Source organism: Fusarium oxysporum, chromosome 4 (assembly GCF_000149955.1).
Source record: "Fusarium oxysporum f. sp. lycopersici 4287 chromosome 4, whole genome shotgun sequence".
Lineage (NCBI taxonomy): Eukaryota > Fungi > Ascomycota > Sordariomycetes > Hypocreales > Nectriaceae > Fusarium > Fusarium oxysporum.
Window position 1 is genome coordinate 1,367,962 of NC_030989.1, and position 18,257 is coordinate 1,386,218.

The 18,257-nt window shown below is 49.4% G+C and overlaps 4 protein-coding genes across 4 annotated transcripts; 2 read left to right on the forward strand and 2 right to left on the reverse strand.

Moving 5' to 3' along the window:
* Window positions 1-34: 34 nt before the first annotated feature.
* Window positions 35-2,677, reverse strand: FOXG_07866 (uncharacterized protein; the record flags this gene model as incomplete). Its single annotated transcript, XM_018386531.1, has 3 exons — window positions 1,469-2,677; window positions 127-1,421; window positions 35-76 (listed from the first exon to the last, which is right to left on the reverse strand). Exons 1-3 carry the CDS (start codon window positions 2,361-2,363, stop codon window positions 35-37), a joined length of 2,232 nt encoding a protein of 743 aa, XP_018243708.1. The 5' UTR covers window positions 2,364-2,677.
* A 2,368-nt stretch (window positions 2,678-5,045) lies between these two features.
* Window positions 5,046-12,916, forward strand: FOXG_19549 (uncharacterized protein). The gene is made up of 4 exons (XM_018399786.1): window positions 5,046-5,327; window positions 5,427-9,518; window positions 9,582-12,110; window positions 12,287-12,916. The coding sequence occupies exon 3, from the start codon at window positions 10,907-10,909 to the stop codon at window positions 11,381-11,383; it is 477 nt and encodes a 158-aa protein (XP_018243709.1). The 5' UTR covers window positions 5,046-5,327; window positions 5,427-9,518; window positions 9,582-10,906; the 3' UTR covers window positions 11,384-12,110; window positions 12,287-12,916.
* Window positions 12,917-14,503: 1,587 nt separating this feature from the next.
* FOXG_07867 (uncharacterized protein) lies at window positions 14,504-16,818 on the forward strand. Its single transcript, XM_018386532.1, has 3 exons — window positions 14,504-14,903; window positions 14,957-15,886; window positions 15,946-16,818. The coding sequence occupies exons 1-3, from the start codon at window positions 14,649-14,651 to the stop codon at window positions 16,507-16,509; spliced, it is 1,749 nt and encodes a 582-aa protein (XP_018243710.1). The 5' UTR covers window positions 14,504-14,648; the 3' UTR covers window positions 16,510-16,818.
* FOXG_07868 (glutathione peroxidase) lies at window positions 15,864-18,150 on the reverse strand. Its single transcript, XM_018386533.1, has 2 exons — window positions 17,513-18,150; window positions 15,864-17,428 (listed from the first exon to the last, which is right to left on the reverse strand). Exons 1-2 carry the CDS (start codon window positions 17,763-17,765, stop codon window positions 16,956-16,958), a joined length of 726 nt encoding a protein of 241 aa, XP_018243711.1. The 5' UTR covers window positions 17,766-18,150; the 3' UTR covers window positions 15,864-16,955.
* Window positions 18,151-18,257: the final 107 nt, after the last annotated feature.

Consider the following 18,257-nt stretch of genomic DNA (forward strand, 5'->3'; position numbering starts at 1 on the left):
AACGAAAAGGGGCCAGAGTAGAAACTTCTCGGCGCTACTTCCTGTGTCCAGGTTCGTTGCGTAATAGACCACCTGGCTGACAAGGCTCTGGATGCTCTGGTGGCCTGAAGGTAACGATGGGCTCACTAGTCGCTCCGTGTATAATAGGGCGGCATAGCGGAAAGCCTCAGAGAGGGATTCCAGGTCTCGTAGTTGACCCTGTGTACAGGGCTCAGGAAGTGAGGCGCTGACCCTGGAAGCATCGAAGTTCCAATTTTGGAGGGCTAGCCGTGCTTCTTTCCACTCATGCCAAAATAGGGAGCGACCTTCTTCGTAAGACGTGGCCGGGGCACTTGTTGGCGCAGCTCGATCCTCGTGGATTCCCGTGTTTGATCGCCCATCACCGAGACCATGGCTAGTGACACTGCTCATGTCTCCTATCTGATCGTTCACATTAAACCCTGTGAGAGATTCTCGCCGAGCGTGACCTAGTGGGGAGATGTAAGACAAGGACGGTGATCGTTCAGGTACTTCATGAGTTCCATATGCGGCAGCTGGTTTTCGTACGGAGCGATTCTGAGACAATAGATTCAGGCGTCCGAGTCTGCTAATGGTCTTGAAGAGCTCGCGGTCACACCCCACCAGGTTCTCGGCTCCAACAGGCAAGAGTTGAGAGTCTGACACCCCACTGAAACCGGGATACACTTGGGACTCGCGCTCGTTGATGCTGGCAGAAATGGCGTCAAAGTAGTTGAAAATAGCCTCCATCCAGGCAGAATTGCTAGATGTTGCAAGATGCTGAGTTCGAAGAGCAAGAATCTTGCTGACACCAGCAAACTGAGTATGGAATTTGGCGATACCGGACTCAACCATGCGGTAATGACACAGTAGGAGGATCGTAGCAAGGACTGAATCGTGAATTGCTTTGGTCCGGTCGTTGAGTTGTTCGTTTAATAGGTGCACAGCCAGGTTACGGTGTTGGTATTCCTCGGCGAGGGACAGGTCGTCGGGCTGAGTGTCTGCCATGGCTTCGGCGGCATGTTTGTCAGCCATCAACTTCTCAGAAAGATCTCGTGTATCACGTCCGAGACTCAGTTTCCTCTTCATGCGGAGATTGCAGGATGCAAGAGCACAAATTGCATGGCTCAAACTCTGGCTGTTTACAGCTAGTCGCAGAATATGGTCTCGAAATGGGTTGTGTGGCCCGTCGATAAAGACCATGGAGGGACACATGATGTTCTCGTAGTAATCCATGAAAAAGGGCATCTTGGAGATGAGGTCCTGGCTCACATGAACAGAATGATTTTCGGAAGCGGTTGGCCAACCCGAGGGAGCAAAGTCCGAATGATGAGATTTAACATCTTCATCTTGCATCGATGGAGACTGCCAGGAGATCGGCATCGAGCTGTAGCTGGCGCCATATGTATCGACTTCAGGCACGCCTGCACACGTTAGAACCAAGGAATTCATTGGTTCCATCTGAGCTTACCGAATGAATCACAATCCCGAACCATCCTGTTGCCCATTTGCGAGTCAAAGGTATCGGTATGCGAGTGAAGGCTGGAGCTCATTTCTGAAGGAGCATGGGCGAGGCTGGGGCATGAGGTCGGGGCGAAGGTCCTTGCGTGTTCGGCGTAGAGGGATGCTGGGGGGCTCTGAGGACCAGGAGAGCTGGTGCCTGTTGTATAGCTGTCGTACATGTAGGACGGGCTGTGAACATAAGAGACGTCGTCTCTGGTATAAGACTGGCTCATGGGCGATACGTAGCCAACGTCGGGAGTAAGGGGATCGATAGAAGATGAGAGGTTTTCTGTTACAAGAGGCACCGGGAATCGATGAAGATTTTGTGCTGTTTCTTGAGCGGGAGAATAGTTGACCGCACCCCAGTTTCCTTGGTGGATAGGGGTTGCATGCTCAGGATGGGGGATAGAGAGGTAGTCGTATCCTGCCATGGTAAATGGTGTTGTAGGTGCAGAAGCGACTTGTGTCACTGCAGGAATATCAATAGGGCCTTGGCGCATCCGGCTGACTTCATCTTCCGTCCCTGAACGAGCAATGGCAGAGCTTCTTGATGATGCAGTCGAGTGTTTTCTAGGTTCACGAGTAACAGGGGGAGCTTTTGCAATGGGCAGAGACAAGCCACGAAGCTTGCCTCGACTGGCCACGCCAACTCCCCAAGTAAGTTGTGTTTTATAACCAGAACATTCACTGCCAACCTCGAGACACTGAGAGCAGTATGGTCTTCTACGGTCACACTTGATGTTCTTCTTGGAGCAAGAGAAACAATCATCAGAAGCGCCACCAGCAGGAGCACGTCTTCTGCGCTTTCGTACTGCAGAGGGATCCTTGACCGTGACGGTCGGTTGTGACATGGCGGCTGTCATGTTCGTGAAGTTGAAGGGGTAAAGTGTGTAAGAGGTGGATGGGTGTTGAGAGAGTTGTCGAGGCCAAGGTATATAGCCAAGTTGAGTCAAGTTAATGTGTATGTTGAGAAGAGTCGAGGTGAAGTTGGTGGTGGAGTAGTGGTACAGTTAAAGAATTTGGATATGAGGAACTCATAAGAGTATAGACAACGGGGAGATCTTAGAAACGGTGGAAACACGATGTTAAAGTATGAAGTCTTCAGGAACGGGGTATGAATATGGAAGTGGCGCTCTAGGACGGTATAAGGCAAGATGAAGACCAGATAGAAGAGGCGAGGGGTGTTCAGAGATAGAGGAGGGTATCGCCCAGTACTTGAGAGCAGCATCAAGACCCTGAAGCCGCGGCAGGGATCATGACGGGGAGCAGTGCACATGAGGGGTGCAGGGAGAGTGAGGGGTGTGGGTGAAGTTCATTACAAGGAGTGGTAGCGTGATATAGCGTAGTGATGTACCTACAGCAGATAGGCACGTTTAAGATCGAGAGAGCGGGACGTCTGATGAGAGACGGGAGTGGAGGGGGGGGATGGGGGATGGACTCCCATGATGGGGGCACCGTTGGCTCTGGCTTGTCTTGCTGTGGCTGTCTCTGGCACTGGCTCTGGCGTTGGCATCATCGTCCCAAACCCAAGCAAGCGTGTCTTTTTGCGATGATCAGCGGGGGATCCTTGGATGCCATCTCCATTTCGGCCGAGGTAGAGGAGCAGAATAGGTTAACTAGTGACAACCACAGAAGGGATTCCCCTGGCAATAAGAAAATGGTTTCAGTCTCAACGGACCCAGTCCAATCTCAATCTCTCTCGGTGTGTCTTGGCCGGTGCTGGCGGTGATGTCTACAGTAGATAGCGGCAACGCGGGCCTCCTTCATACGTCGTTGTTTGGAGAAGAGGAAGAGAAATATGGAGAGACGACGACCTGAACCAGGAAAACTTCACTCACAATGACGGGAAGATGGAGGGGAGGGGCGGGATCGAAGATTGCGTGGGCGTGGCTACTCGCTACGGTACGAAATGGTAAGTGTAATTGCAACCAAACAAGTTCGTTACGGTTAAGGTACCTTGTTTGTCGTGTGGAATGTGAGCAGTCGTAAGTATCTATCTCTAGCCCCAGGAAAGTGGTTCATTCTTTCCCTGCCGACCCTGTAAGTCTTTGGGGTAAGCCAGCAAGCACCCGCCCCAAGTCGGGTGGATAGAACCTCCCATCGTTCGGCGGCCTACGGGGGGTTAAGCCCCCCCGGCTTGATCTCCATGAGCGGTTTAGTGGCCGTCGGTATAGCGCTGCGAGGCACCTAGCGCTGTTCATACACCGGTATAACTGTCCTTGGCCGTTCCCACATTGCCTGGGGTTTCTGATTTGGCCAGCCCATGTTCATCGAGTTCGTCCCTTGTAGAGCAAGGTCTCACTCGCTCTCTTCCGCCCGAGTTCCCCCCCAACTCTCGGATCTTGGACAGATTGGACTCACGAAACTCTTATTCTGTACTGTAATCGTCGCGGACAAGGAAGCACTCAAGACAAGGTTGAAAATCTAGGCCAAGTCCGGGAAAGAGTGCAGCGAGCGCCAAGTCGGGGACGATTGCGCAAAGGGAATAGAGCCTCAAAGCATAAAAGCCGCCGGTAATAACTAGAGATGAGTTAAGATTGATGCGTGAATATCCAAGATTTGCAAGGGAACCCAGGTAATGTAGGAGAATTAGGCAAGTTTTGTTCCTCTTTGTGGCTTGTCACGTAGCATCCTCTCGTCTAGATGAAAAACCGTCTGGAGCCGACATGACAACGGTATACGGCCGAAGCACACCTGAGGCTCAATCCAGTCTTGTAGACTCTGTAAGGAGCTTTGTTCCGGCATAGGTCTATGCTTCCAGTCTAGATAGCTCATCATACATGACACAACGGGCTGGCAGAGTGACGGTTTGGGGCTAAGATCAAGAAGGAACCTGCATACTGACACTGACACCGTAGATAGTCTGGTGCGCAAGTAGTTTGACGCTATGGGAGAAAAAAAAATTCGAAGAACTCAGGGGAAAAGAGGCTTCAAATTCAATCTGTCCAAGCTTTTCACCTTTCTGTCGTACAAGTCAGTTCAGACTGTAGACTAGAGGTAAGATACTTATCTCTCAGACACTCTCGGAATCGCCGACGAGGCTGCGATAAGTCAACTTCTCCCACTGTCACTGGTTGTCACTACAGTACTGGACGATACTGTAGCTCTTGGCAGTTGTCGATCACATAGCATCGACAGATGCAGGTTCGAATGGTTCCTGACGACAGGAAGATAAGATATCCGTTATCATATCCGTAATGGAAACAAAAGATCTTTATTGCGTGCGAGCTAGGTACCTATCTCAAGCGACAAAAGAGCCAAGACAGGCCAGGATGCACCAGACAAGGAGACTTGCATACAGACATCCTGGATCCATGTAGCGACAAGGGTGACAAAACCGCCGCCGGGTGCACCTTAAAATCATCCGCTGCATTTGCATTTGCATTTGTAGTTCCATATCCACAACCATAGGCGCTAAAGCGATCCACTCCCGGGGCATCGTAAGCACCCTTGACCGTGGTCAGGTCAGGTCCTTTTGCAACGTGACTGCCCAATCAAAAATGTCCATTCCTTCGTCTCAACCATCTCCATCTCCACTGAAGACAACCTCATCCACTCCCCATGCATCCATTATCGACAGCTTAACCACTCGCGCTGTGACAAAACAAAGTCTCCCCGCCTCTCAGAAGCAAAAGGGCCAAGCAGCCTGGGGTTGCCAAGGCTCACGATTAATCCTGCTAGCTGCGTTAGCCACCTAGGTAGCTACCTCCTTACAGTGGAGAGGCGGAGGAGGAGCAGCAGTACCAGTAGCAACAACAGCAGACGATAGAAGCGTCAGTCAATCTTGAAATCACCTCGGTTCTAGCTCGCTTGCACCCGTGGATCTTGTAAGGCCTACCGTGCCGGCATTGTGCAAATCAATTAAGAACAGGGGCCCTATTGCCTACAACAGCACGACACAGATGCTAACGTTCATCTGGCAACAGCGCCGTCATGAAAGATATTATCCAGAGGCTCCAGAGCCAGGCTTTCTTGCAGTTTTGCTAGGTTGGCGACGTCGAACCTCGAAACGAGTATCCGCTCAAGTCCTACCTCCGCGTTTGCTGGCCGCCTTCCACTTTACCTTACCACATATCTTCAATTGCCCTGACAGCCCAAGACCAAGCTGGTGAGAGGCAGTGGAACCAACGAATCTCTCACCCCGCAGGATCACGCGCAAGACAACCGCGCACAACACATGGCAAGCCATGGCCCAGGATGACATGAACAGGGCTGATTACCCCCATGCTTTGAGACAATCAGGACATCCCTCACTGATAACTGGACAATCATAGCTGTGTCGGAAACATACAGATTTGTTCCGACTGCTCGGTTTATCTGACCATCACCAACTCACGCCATGATTATGATGACGAGAAATTCGACTGGCGGCAATACCACGGAGACACTTGGAACATTGCGGTACATGTCTCTTAGCGGTTGATCCTGAGACCAATTAGTCACGACAAGGCTAATCACCCAGTTGCCTAGCGGTCAACCGTGGCGGCGCCTCAGAAGCAGTTTAGGCGTTGTCAGAGCTTCTATGCATTCTTCCACCAGACTTCTTCAGCCATGTCACACAGACTAGGCGCTGTCTAACTTCAACCGTCTTGGTCCATGCAGTCAATAGCCCTTGCTGGTTCCCCCCACTCGACCCTCTCTCGTGCTGAATTGCGCCCGTCCACTTACATCATTTATGGACTCACAACTTCGGAGACAATTTATCTGCTGTGCAAGCCTGTTTACTTGGCTCACCAGTATTTTCCATTCGGTCTAGAATTACGATATGATCCCTTCTCAATTTACGGATAGAGCCCGAGACCGTGAAGTCCCAGAGGAAGTCCCAGAGCTTGACCCACGCCTCCTCGGCCGAGAAACCCGAAGGTTTCAAGGACAGGAGGATGGAATGCCGGGTGTAAAATCACAGCACATTCTCAATCTTTACAGGACTCTATAAAGTTTGTGTTACTGCTAAATATTCTCATTACAAATGGCTCCCGAATTTCCAAGATTTCACACTTCAGCGATTCCAAGCAAGTGGTTGCTTGCATGCAAGAGATGGATGCTACCCTCGCACTGAGGACAGACAGCCACACCTATGCACGCCGCTCTCGTCATCTGGAACCACTTCAACACCACTACGCACAGCGCTGTCCTCAGCCATTTGCAACGGTTGCCATCATCGCCCTGTCTAGTAACACGTATCCATGCGAAGCACTTTTCAAAAGTATCCAGTGCCCAGCTATCAAGGATCGTATGCTCTGCACCGTCGCGTCACACCACCATGAGATTTGAACTGCCCTGCACTAGTTATCGTGAAGTGTGAAGCATGGCTGTCCACCACATCCGAATGTGCTTCACCATGCATGTCCGCAAATTCGACGAAGCAACCCTCCCTAGGTTTCGAAGCTTTAAGCGTCGCAGCCACATTTCTAGAACATCAACATCCCACCGATCCTATCACTCCTTACGTACGTTTATGGTCGTAGTTGGCTCAACCGCGGGGGTTATCAGAAGCCTTGCTTGACGCCTTGGCGGCTTGACAATAGTCCCCTGGTTGGTGGTACGCATCACATCACACAGCAAGGACAGAAGACTGCATAGGCATTCTTTCGGTTAGGCACTCCAACCGTTTCGCCGTTACTACACAACCATTGCGCTGTAGTCATTTCTCATCGTTGCGCGGTACAGTTTAGCTTACATGAATGCCATCTGTGATCGACTTCAACTCGGCTCTTCTATCTTCAGGGTCAAAGCCAGTTCGGTACTGCTCAAATCCAATCCAACGTTGCTCGCAAGTGTCGGCCGGTCCCGAGAGAGGACCAATCTCAAACACACACTATCAGGAGCCGATAAGGCAGTGATCATCTTGCGCAGGTCAGCTTTAGCGGCTGCATTCGTGGAGAGCTGCAGAGTTTCATCGGTGTCTACAAGAGTACCGATCCTTCGGTCAGGGATTAGGAAAATGTCCACTAAACCGGGATCAACCCGAAGGTTGGGCAGCCCGAACACGACAGGGCTTGGGCTCATTCATACTCCTGGGATGCAGATGTGAAAGGAAGACTTGAGACACAAGCGGACCAAATAAAGAGTCTCCTAAACGTGATCGTCGCTGATCTCTAAACTCGATATAGATGCATGAACCCTTCCAGGCTGATCACAACTCTTTTCATCGTCATTTCAAGAGTTCCTTGCACAGAGCCCTTGAACGAGAGCTGGTCCCTGCAAATCCGACCCCGACGCTTATCCTAACCCTTGAATTTTGAAAACTCCCGAGGCTGGTTGGAAACAACACTATTAATGGAGAACTTCTTCGTTGCAAAACGTCTTGACGCCGGACCTTCCGCTCACCGACAGTACTAGGCAAAACTCTTATCTTCCTCCGTTGAAAGCCAAGATTCACTGGACTTGTCCTTAAAGTCACTATGTGGGCTATCAGTAACTGCTTGACATGCAATACATACAAAAAGGGTCGGATCATCAAACATGCGTTTGCAAATGTTGGCAATCGCTCTTCGTCAAGCCCTTCGAGATACCCCTGTTTTAAAAACGCATGGTGACAACAGTGGCTGCGACAGTGGTGGGAGTACTACAATGATTTTTCCTCAGCGGACGACGCGGTAAAGACTACAACAATGGAGGTCAAAAAGCTTCAATGGTTGAATGCCGTGACCTGGAAACGACTACCGGCGCCTCTTGTTTTGAAGCAATCAATCAACACACAAGCCAGTCAATCCAACGTATCGACAGAGACGGTGTGCGGGGGCAGCAAGGGTCTACATTGGTAGCTATTCCGAACCAAGCCCAAGCTTGGTTCTAGCCGCATACACTAAACAATAAAATCGTGCGTTAGAAGGACCGAACGATGCTGCATGGAAGCCAAGCTAGGGTCTAAGCCTCGCACTTTGCAAAAAGCCCTCTCTTCCAGCACTACCAATCTCTCCCAAAGTGACAGGGGGCGCTTAGAAGCAGCAACCACTCACTGACAGCGAGGCATATCCATGCCAACCAGGTCTCGGTCGTCACAGTCCCTGTCGCCGGCTCATCAACCTTATTCAGTTACGATACTCTCGTTTCATTGGCTACTGATGCGATTGATGAGTCTCTCGTTTCTCATCGCTGGAAAATTAAGAAGCAAGCGCTACATTACGAAAAACTAGAGCAGTCCAAGGCCCAAGTCGAACTAGGGACCCAAGGCTGTCTCAAGCCTTTGGTCATAGTCGCATCTTATTATGATACTAGGAACAAGTTATTTTCGGTTCTAATGACCGCCTCGGTATCGTTTTACGTCTTGGCTCGCATCTGAATGTCTATTTTTTGATCGGATTCCCACTTACCCGAGTTGTATACTACGCTTTGCCTGAGAGCTGATAGGCATTGAATGCAAAGTAGATTAAGGTGTGCGAAACCTCGAGGCAATCATTTTTCTTGACGCAACCATGTTGGATACTGGCCCTTATCCTTTATTCGCGCAATTATGGCTAATCCTTGTTGAAAACGCTCTTCGCCAATACCCGAGACACAAATGTCCGACAGGAGCTGACGGTGTCTTCACACTGCTTCAATTCGAGCCGCTTGCTTGCACAACCCCTGCCTAAGCGAGTTCCCCATGTCTGCTTCACGCGGCTGTTGAGCTAGGCTAATGAGAAGTCGGTCTGCTCCCCATCAACCACTAACATAACCATGATCTTCCAAGAATTTTTGAGGCAATGGGTAATTCCGCCATTCTTTATCTCGTCTTTCGGCGACTCGTAGACTCTGGTATCGCTTCACGAGGGAGGCAACCGACATTGATGCGTTGGGGTTCATTTCCGATTTGCCACAAGCCTGAGATGAGGTTGAATGCTACGTTGCTGGTAAGGTAATGGTGAGCGAATCAAGATTGGTCCTGAATTACACCAGGACCCGAATGCTCCGGGCGAACCACTGCTAGTTTCAACTAGGCCATTCACGTTGGCTTGAATGCTGCCAGGCTGGAGGCTTGGTCTATTATGGTGTGGCAGGACGTCTGTCGGTTATGATCGGTCCCCTCGACTCAGGTACGCATCATGGCTACTCGTCAAGTTTATAGTGCTGATGCTTTTGGGTATCATGATTCAAAGTCTAGCAAGCTAGCCTGCCATTGATCGATTGAAACAGTTTGGAGTTTGGACAAACGGGACTAGGGTTCAAAAAGCAAATCTCACCCTAGTTTATCGTGAGCCGAGGCTCCCTGGCCATCTGCCTGAACGGTCTAGGGCCCGAAGAGTTCATGACAACGGCTTTGATCGACATCCAGAAACCCCAAAGCCATGCAACAACAAGTCCCTGAAATCTCTCATGAAAGGGTACTGAAAGTATCGTCTCCACGTCCCCAGATTTCCCCGCAAACTGGGCGGACAGCTACCGATGCGAGTTTTGATGTCGGCTTCATTCAATCTCGTCTTCACGTGCTGGGCATAGTTTATTATCACGTAATAGTATTGCTGTTTTGACTAAAAGTCGGGTCAGGGGGCATTCCCAACGCATCTAGCCAAGTTCTTTGGCAGCCACCCTTGATCTCCAACAGCCCCGACAAGAAGATGGAGAACCCTACCGACCCCGCGTCTCTTGGTGTTGGTGTGTCATGAGATTGCCAGCGCGGGGATGGGCCAGGTACCCTCATGCACATAACCTGTCTTTTAACTTTCGGCTTCCGATGAACAAACTTGGGCTGTTTGTCTCGGACTCTCACCGTCACTGACTTGGCTCGTGCGGCTTCAACAGTCGATTCTTCTCAGGTCCCTTGTGCCGAGTATGGAAAATCGTCAAGCCGCAAAGGGCCGAGCCCTCAATAGCATGATGGTGGTTCATAGATCAGCCACACCACTCCCTTAATGCAGGACTTGGACGTTTGTAGAAGGCCATTTACGAGATTTGAAGGAGTTGAAGTCACCGCCAGCACATTTACAAGTACACGCATGCCCTGGTAGTCATGGAATCTCGTGGGCATGGAAGCGTTGGCGCGCTGCGAGGTATGGCTCTCCGCTCTCATAGTGCAAAAGTTCCACTTGAATCACATAGACGACGGGGTTGATATGGGTCTCGTGCGCGAACAATGCTCCGGAAATCATGAACGCTGATAAAGATATCCTGCCTGCGGCTTGGCTCTTTCAGTTCTACGTCGACCGTTCGAATACGATATGCATTCTTCCAGACAAAGCGGAACGGTCATCACCATAAGAATGCTCCCCATTCGTCCCCCGCATTCCCCAGACTTTTTGCGATGGCTTGAGATGGTCTGGAGGGGCGGAGCAATTCTAATAACGGACGAAGCAACATTTCTCCACACGGAACGAGAGATGGGTACATAGGTTTTTGCAGCGCAGTGCCGCATGGCAGGTCACCATGCTATTGAACGGCGTGCATCGCGTTAATATCGCCGAAAACTGTCCTATCAACTCGCTTCATGACCCTCAGGCGGCATCGCAACACGTCTTGCTTGTTAGATAGGTGGATACCTAATTTGCGGTATTCAGCTGGCAATGGTATTCGAAAGCTCACTCCCCTATCTTTTATTCGTCGCTTGTACGTAATTCTCAAGCTGCCTCGATACACAAACCGACGAAGGGCCGGTAGCGTTGCCCACAGGGCAAAGAGGCTGCGAAATCTCTTTACCTTTGAGTTTTCTGTCTCAAGTAATTGCAGTTTTACTTCTCGATATGGAACAGTCTCAAAACCCAAGTGGCTAGTGGGCTTGAGTTTGACGATCTTGAACCTGCATTTATTTGGCTCCCGTCATTTCCCTTACCGCTTGGTGTTGGCGTGCGGCCGTTCTGTGTGGGGGAGGGTGGCATTGCAGACTTCTGGAAATCTGGGGAAGGCAACGCAGAAGAAGGGATGGCATATCGTGGTTATCCAAGGTAAAAGTTTCTTCACTATCTGACGGCGGAAGGCTTTCCGCTTCCTCAGTGCAGGGTATACAGATTGTGGCTTTCGGCCTCTCTCGGTGCGCGGTGGACGATCAGTGATCGACACTCGGTAGGCCGATGGCCAAGTCTGACGGTGGCTTGATCAGGACATCCAATCAATCCAATGTACAGGCGAGCTCTGGAAGATGACGACAATGATGATGATGTGGTTGTGTGGCAGCTCAAGATAAGCCTTTTCTGAGAGAGTGTGAACTGCAACAAATCTAGGGTAGGGAAAAGCGACGTCAGGCGGATATCTGAGATGGCAATGATGAGCCTCGCTTCCAGTGGTTTGACGTTTTGGCTGAATCCTGGTGCTTTCGGATCGAGATCTGCCAACCAATGTGGCAGATGAAACCACAGGGCTACTATGTATATCACAACAAAGATCTTTTCTTTGTTGAGGAGGATACATGGTGTTCGTTACGTTGACCTTCACAGACAGATGATATCACAACCATGAGTTTCTGGTAATTATCTACAAAGCCCTCGTCAAAGGATTCTTCACCGAAATAGTGACGACAAGACATCAGTTTGTTATCACAAGCATCCGCATCACCAGGTACTATCGTATTTCGAGGCTTGCTGGATATTGTTTCTGGGAATGGCCTGCATTGATGGATGGCAGGAAAGTTACCCTGAAAGCATTACCATTTCACTGGACAAACGATGAACGACCGTAATTGAGTGCACTATGCTATGGTAAGTTTGTATCCGCTTCATGCAATTTCCTCATGATTAGAGGCATGGGATTCTGCCACCACATTGCCTAGGGTAGGATTCTTGGACAAGCTGTTGAAACAAGGGGAACCAAAGCCGCAACGTGTTGATTGGATCTGGACCGTTGATTCAGGCTGAAAGCTTACTCTCATGATCAGATCCCAATGCCGAATTTTCCTATCCGACCTGGCACCAGGCGTCGTCGGGGATCATTCGCCGCCTTTGAATCTCGACCAGCGATGAGGATCATCAGATAGCCCCATATGACATGGTGGTCATCTCTTACTGTTGGATATGATATCCTGTACGGCTCTTATGAGGCTGTACGACTTCGGTGATTCCGGTAATCTAGGCAGCAGATCCTATTCTCTTCATACTGTCCTCCCTCGTCGACATCCATTGGTAATAGCAGGCGCTGACACATTCGCGCACCGTGAAATGGAGGACGGGACTCGGAGATATAAGGTATTGAACACAGGCGTGTAGGACTTGATGCTTGTTAACGTTGCACGGAGAGATTATGGCACGGCTGGGTTTGTTATTGACACCAGATGTTGTCTTGAGGTCTTACAAGTGGCTCAGCTTACGTTTGCTTTCGACCTTGCCCTGTGCAACCTAGATGACTGAGACTTGGGCGATGCTGTTAGTAGATGTGATGACAGGAGCTTTTTTCCAGTAATTGCGATCCTCGGTCAGTCTTCGAACGCAATGGATACCCAGCACAACATGTAGAACGGTTCTTTCGTATCTCTACAGTGGAGTTTGACAACAGGAACCCCGAGGCGTGGGAATCGTAGGTTTTGAGTTATGTCTGCGTGATTCAGGCTCTATTGGCCGTTAGTACCCGAAAGACATCCGTAGACCAAGATGGCTGCGACTTACCCCTGTAACTTCGAAGGTATCGTATCACATACTCATCACTTGTCTCTCGATGTGTATGGGAATAGGTGTACAGATGTATGACAGCAGGCCTTGATAACAGAGCATCTTCCCAAAGCCCAAAGCTCCTATAAGGTCAAGCTTGGTAAAACCTATTTCAGCTATGCTGTTAATTTGAGAGTAGCAAAGGAAGACGGATCAATCTCCTATTCGTCTACGAACAAGAAGCGATTGGAATTTGTTGTAACCGAAAACAATTCTCTGTTGATGGCACAGTTGGCAGTGGAAGCCATCACTTGACATGAATATCTAGTCGGTTTTTCAAAGCCCGTGCGAAAAGTCCTCAAGCTTTATTGCTGCCGTATAAAGCTATCCTTGGTAGTTGGGAAGCCCAAAACCGAACCCCTTGAATTGAATCAAAAGTCTTCTCGGAGGAGGGGTCACCAGTATCCTTGAATAAGGATCAACTCCAGATGACAGATATGCTGGAGCATCCATATCGAGGCGCTTTGTAAAGGCTTAGAATGGCAAACCCACTTTCAACTGATCGCTAGCCTGCGCATCATCGATGATACAATATGTTGTTCCGAGCTCGAGACAGCCCGTGGTCCGACTTTCGCACATAGTGATTTCGTTGCTGCCGAAGCCTTTCATGAGTGTCTTATAATCGAGTCTCCTGGGTCTTTTGGACATGGGTGCAATTGATATTGACTTGGATTGCTTCCTACGACAGGAGAAATGAGGAAGGAGATCCGAATGTGATCTAGAAGAACTGGCAACAGATTGTGGTTGACCATGATACAAGGCCTAACAGTAACTGATTTGCAGAAATATTAGAAAGACAACACGACCAGATCATTGCCTGGGACAATCTAATCGGAAAATGCCACAGCGGAATCAATTGAACAGTATAATGTAGTTTAAAGTATTAGTGCCGTTCTTAAACTGTTGCCTACCGGGATTCCGCTCTATCATACTATCTGTATTCCGCAAAACAGGGATAAATAGGCAGCAGAGAAAACAAATCTAACTATTGGGAGACCTAGGTTGATTATAATTGAAATGCCGTAATATATATTCGGCTCCTCAAACAGCTGCCTAGCATCTATCGCTGGGCTTGGTGCAGGATATGAATAATGCCGGGTAGCTTGGTTTGAGTGATAACTTCAGCTCTTTTGGGTTTCGGATTTATTGGTACATACATATTGTAAATAATCTGTTAGAGCAATGAGTAAGAACTCTATAGCGAATTATGTTGAAGTCTATATCCAGAGCTATGTTTAAATGGAGGTTAGAATTAACGGGCGCTTGCGGCAACAAAACCACTTTTGACGCACACTCAATCGTAGCATATTGAGTATCACATATCACAACCACAACAACGAAATAGTGTACCACAGTAATTTCTCTGCCTTGGTTCATCAGTATTCAATAATATCTACGTAGAGCGACAGTGTCACGTGTAATAAGGGGTTGCTGGGTCAGAGCGCCACAACAGTGCTTGCAGTTCACATCGTTTAGGCACCATCATTCTTGAAGAGATATATCAGGAGAGTATATCAACAGAGAAATTGATTTTAGTCAAGAACACAAAGCTCACAGTTCCTAATACCCATTAATCTCACGAGTCTCATTGTAACCATGGATCAATTCTTTCTTGATCACGCTCAACGCTATCAAGAGCTGGTGAATCGCTTCAAACCAACACCTGTCAAGTCCAAGACCAGCAATGAAGAGTCCAACCCTGACATCACTATTGCTACTCGCCTTCGGCCGATTCTAGACGACGAGAAAGAAGGAGGACAGTTGATTGGCGCCTTTCCTCGAAACAACGCACCTGGCGTGATTGACTTACACGAACTGCGGAGACCAGTCAGGGGACCTCCTCCTTTGGTGGTCAGTACAAGATATCTCGTATACAGATAGTATGGTTACTGATAGAATTGCAGTCTACAAACTATCGTGTGGACAGGGTCTTCAACTCCGAAGACACAACCGAAGGCATCTACCAAGAGCTCGTCAAGCCTCTTGTCCCCTGGGCGTGGGGCGGCGGTGTTAGCACCATGTTCGCCTATGGCCAGACAGGTTCAGGCAAAACATACACTGTCAGTGGCCTCGAGCGCCTCATCGCTGAAACACTCTTCTCGTGTGATATCCAAGGTACTCGCAACATCTTCATCTCTATCATCGAACTCGCGGGTAACTCAGCCTCTGATCTCCTCAACGCTCGCAAACCCATCTCTATCCTGGAGGACTCTTTCGGGTCGACTCATCTGGCTGGAGCTTCAGAGTACCACGTTACAGATGCGGATACTTTGATCAAGCACATCAACAATGCGGCATCTTTCCGACGGACTGCTTCTACGCAGAAGAACGACTCCTCGTCCCGCTCGCACGCTATCTGCAAGATTCGCCTCGAGAACCCTGAGCTCCCCCAATCTGACGACGGGCTTCTCTATCTAATTGACCTTGCCGGTTCGGAGGCCGCAAGAGATGTCACCGAGCATTCAGCCCAGCGCATCAAAGAATCTCGAGAGATCAATGCTAGTCTTTCTGTGCTCAAGGACTGTATCCGCGGGAGAGCCAGTGTCGACGCTGCAGGGCTCGCCACTGGCAAGAAGGTCTACGTACCGTTTCGACAGAGTGCTCTGACTAAAGTTCTGAAACATGTTTTTGATCCTGCTGCTGAGCGCAGCTGCAAAACCGTCATCGTGGCCTGTGTCAACCCAAGCTTCCTTGACGTTGGCGCTACCAAGAACACGCTGAGATACGGAGAAATGCTGAAAATCACCGTCCCTAAAGCTGCCGTGCCGAAATATGATGCTTCAAAGCCGAGCACCTGGCCCCAGAACCTGCTCCACGACTGGATTCTCAAGAACGTAAGTCATCGAGTACTAGCTTGCTGTCAATAACAACAACTTGCTAACACCATCTACAGTCTGGCACCCCGCCCGTTTCTCCTACAGCTCTCGCACCCAAAGAGACGGGTATCCAACTTCTTCGACTCCCGGTTCCGGAGTTCATCACACGCTGCCTCAAGACCCCGGGCATCACGCTCGAGCAAGCGACCGCCTTCCAAGCCAAATTCTGGCGTCTTCACATCGATTCACAGCGAGCCGCTAACAACAAGCCAAAGGCGACCCAGAAAGACGCCAAGTCGGAGAAAGAAGAAGCTGGAAAACAGGGACTTTCAAGCCAAGACCCGAGACCCGAGATGGCAGACGTTCCATTCAAAGAGCGTCTTCGGCCGGGAATGGTGGTTAGCTGGAATCCGTCTGATGACACTCCAGGATTCTATCGTCTGCCTGGGCGTAATCTCGTCATGATTCTAAGTCCCGAGGGGGAGGGAATCTTCAGATGCGCTGTCACTGTTCCTGCAATCATGCCAGGAGCTTTTGAGATTTACCTATGGCAACAAGTTGTCGCCCAGGTTGATACCATGGAAGCTGAGGTCTGGCTCGAATACGACCCCGGAACTAGGTATTACTATGAAAACGTGTAAGATGAGTGGTTGGAGGAATTTGGGGTGAGATCTTGGTATGAGATTGTATGTGGTCGGGTGTAAGTGAGCCACGGATGATCGGAGGGTTGTGACATGAGAAAAGATAATATGGTATCACATAAAAGTTATTGCAGTAGTGAATATGCTTCGGAAGTACATGGTAAAATGATTTATCTGTTTATTGGGTTACTGATTGGTACGTCGAAATTATTCCAATGGGATGAATGACGCCAAGCCACAAAGCTTCATGATTATCAGATGGGTTACAGGCAGAACAGTTCATAGTTGGTTAAATCCTTGTATTAGTTTATGTAGCAGTACGCATGGGCCTAAAAGCCCTCATTAAAACTTCATAATCCTCGTGTCGCTGTCTGGCCCCAACAGGGTATCTCATTTTAGATTGAAGGGGTTCAACAGCACACCTTTTGTCGTTCACTCATCTCAAATTAAGCCTCAGCCTTCTCCGCAAGAGCCTTCAGGATAGGCTCCTCCAGACTCTCGGGCTTGGTGGTGCTAGCCCAGCGTCCCTTGACCTTTCCATCACGCCCAACAAGGAACTTCTCAAAGTTCCACTTGATGCGCTTGAGGCCCAAAAGACCCGACTGCTGGTCCTTGAGCCAGGCCCAAAGAGGGTTGGTGTTGTCACCGTTGACCTCGGTCTTCTGCATGATGGGGAAGGTCACGCCGTAGTTGAGCTGGCAGAACTCCTGGATGTCGTCGTCGGTGCCGGGCTCTTGGCCACCGAACTGGTTGCAGGGGAAGCCGAGAATGACAAAGTCCTCAGGGTACTTCTCCTTGAGCTTGGTCCAGAGCTTCTCGAGACCAGCATACTGGGGAGTGAAGCCGCACTTGGAGGCTGTGTTGACAATGAGGACGACCTTGCCCTTGTAGTCGGCGAGGGGAACCTCTTGACCCCGCTCTGAAATGTGTTAGTTGAGAGTTATGAGAAGGCTATCATGAGAGTGGTGTGGTTAAGGCGGGGTATGAGAGGGGAGACACATACTGTCAAGAGGCTTAAAGTCATAAAAGCTAGTAGCAGAAGCCATCTTTGAAGTTGTACTCAGATGACGAAGATGGTTATGAGTGATATTTCTCTGGTGAGGACTGTTGTGTTTTGTGTTGAGAGGTGAAAATGGCGGGGAACGAAAAGAAGTCGTAGCGGTGGTGGTGTAGTATTTATTAAGCCAGCGTGAACTGGAACTTGATGATGGCCGTAAAGTCAACCAACGAGGAGCAGTAGCACGCCACAGGGACATTAGATAGGTACAGGTATAGGTGCAGTAGAATTGGTAGCAGAGGAGCAGGGAATAAACCTGAAGAAACAATCCGAGTTACACAATAACGGTAATTGATTGTATGGAGACTGCTTCTACACTTCTACAAGCCTCGGCACTTGACTCCATTTTTGGTTTGGTGACGTATTCGGGGTGGAGTGATCGGGGTCTCCAATTCCGCCGGTACCGAGGATTCAGATAGATAATAGGTATTTGGAATTATTCCTGACGTTCACTGAATTGTTTTATATGTTTCACGTTTATGTGAGCCGAAGTATAATAGAAGGATATATCTGGTCAAAAGCGGTTAAAGTGCCCAGCTGAAGACCATCACTCGCTAATCAGAACAAGACATGCACTACAAGCACAGCTTCAACTGTATAACTTAATATCAGAGGCTCTTTCTATACACTCGGTCTTTTTATATAATTCTGCCAATCTCTCTTCTTCTATTTGGAATCAATTGATATCGGT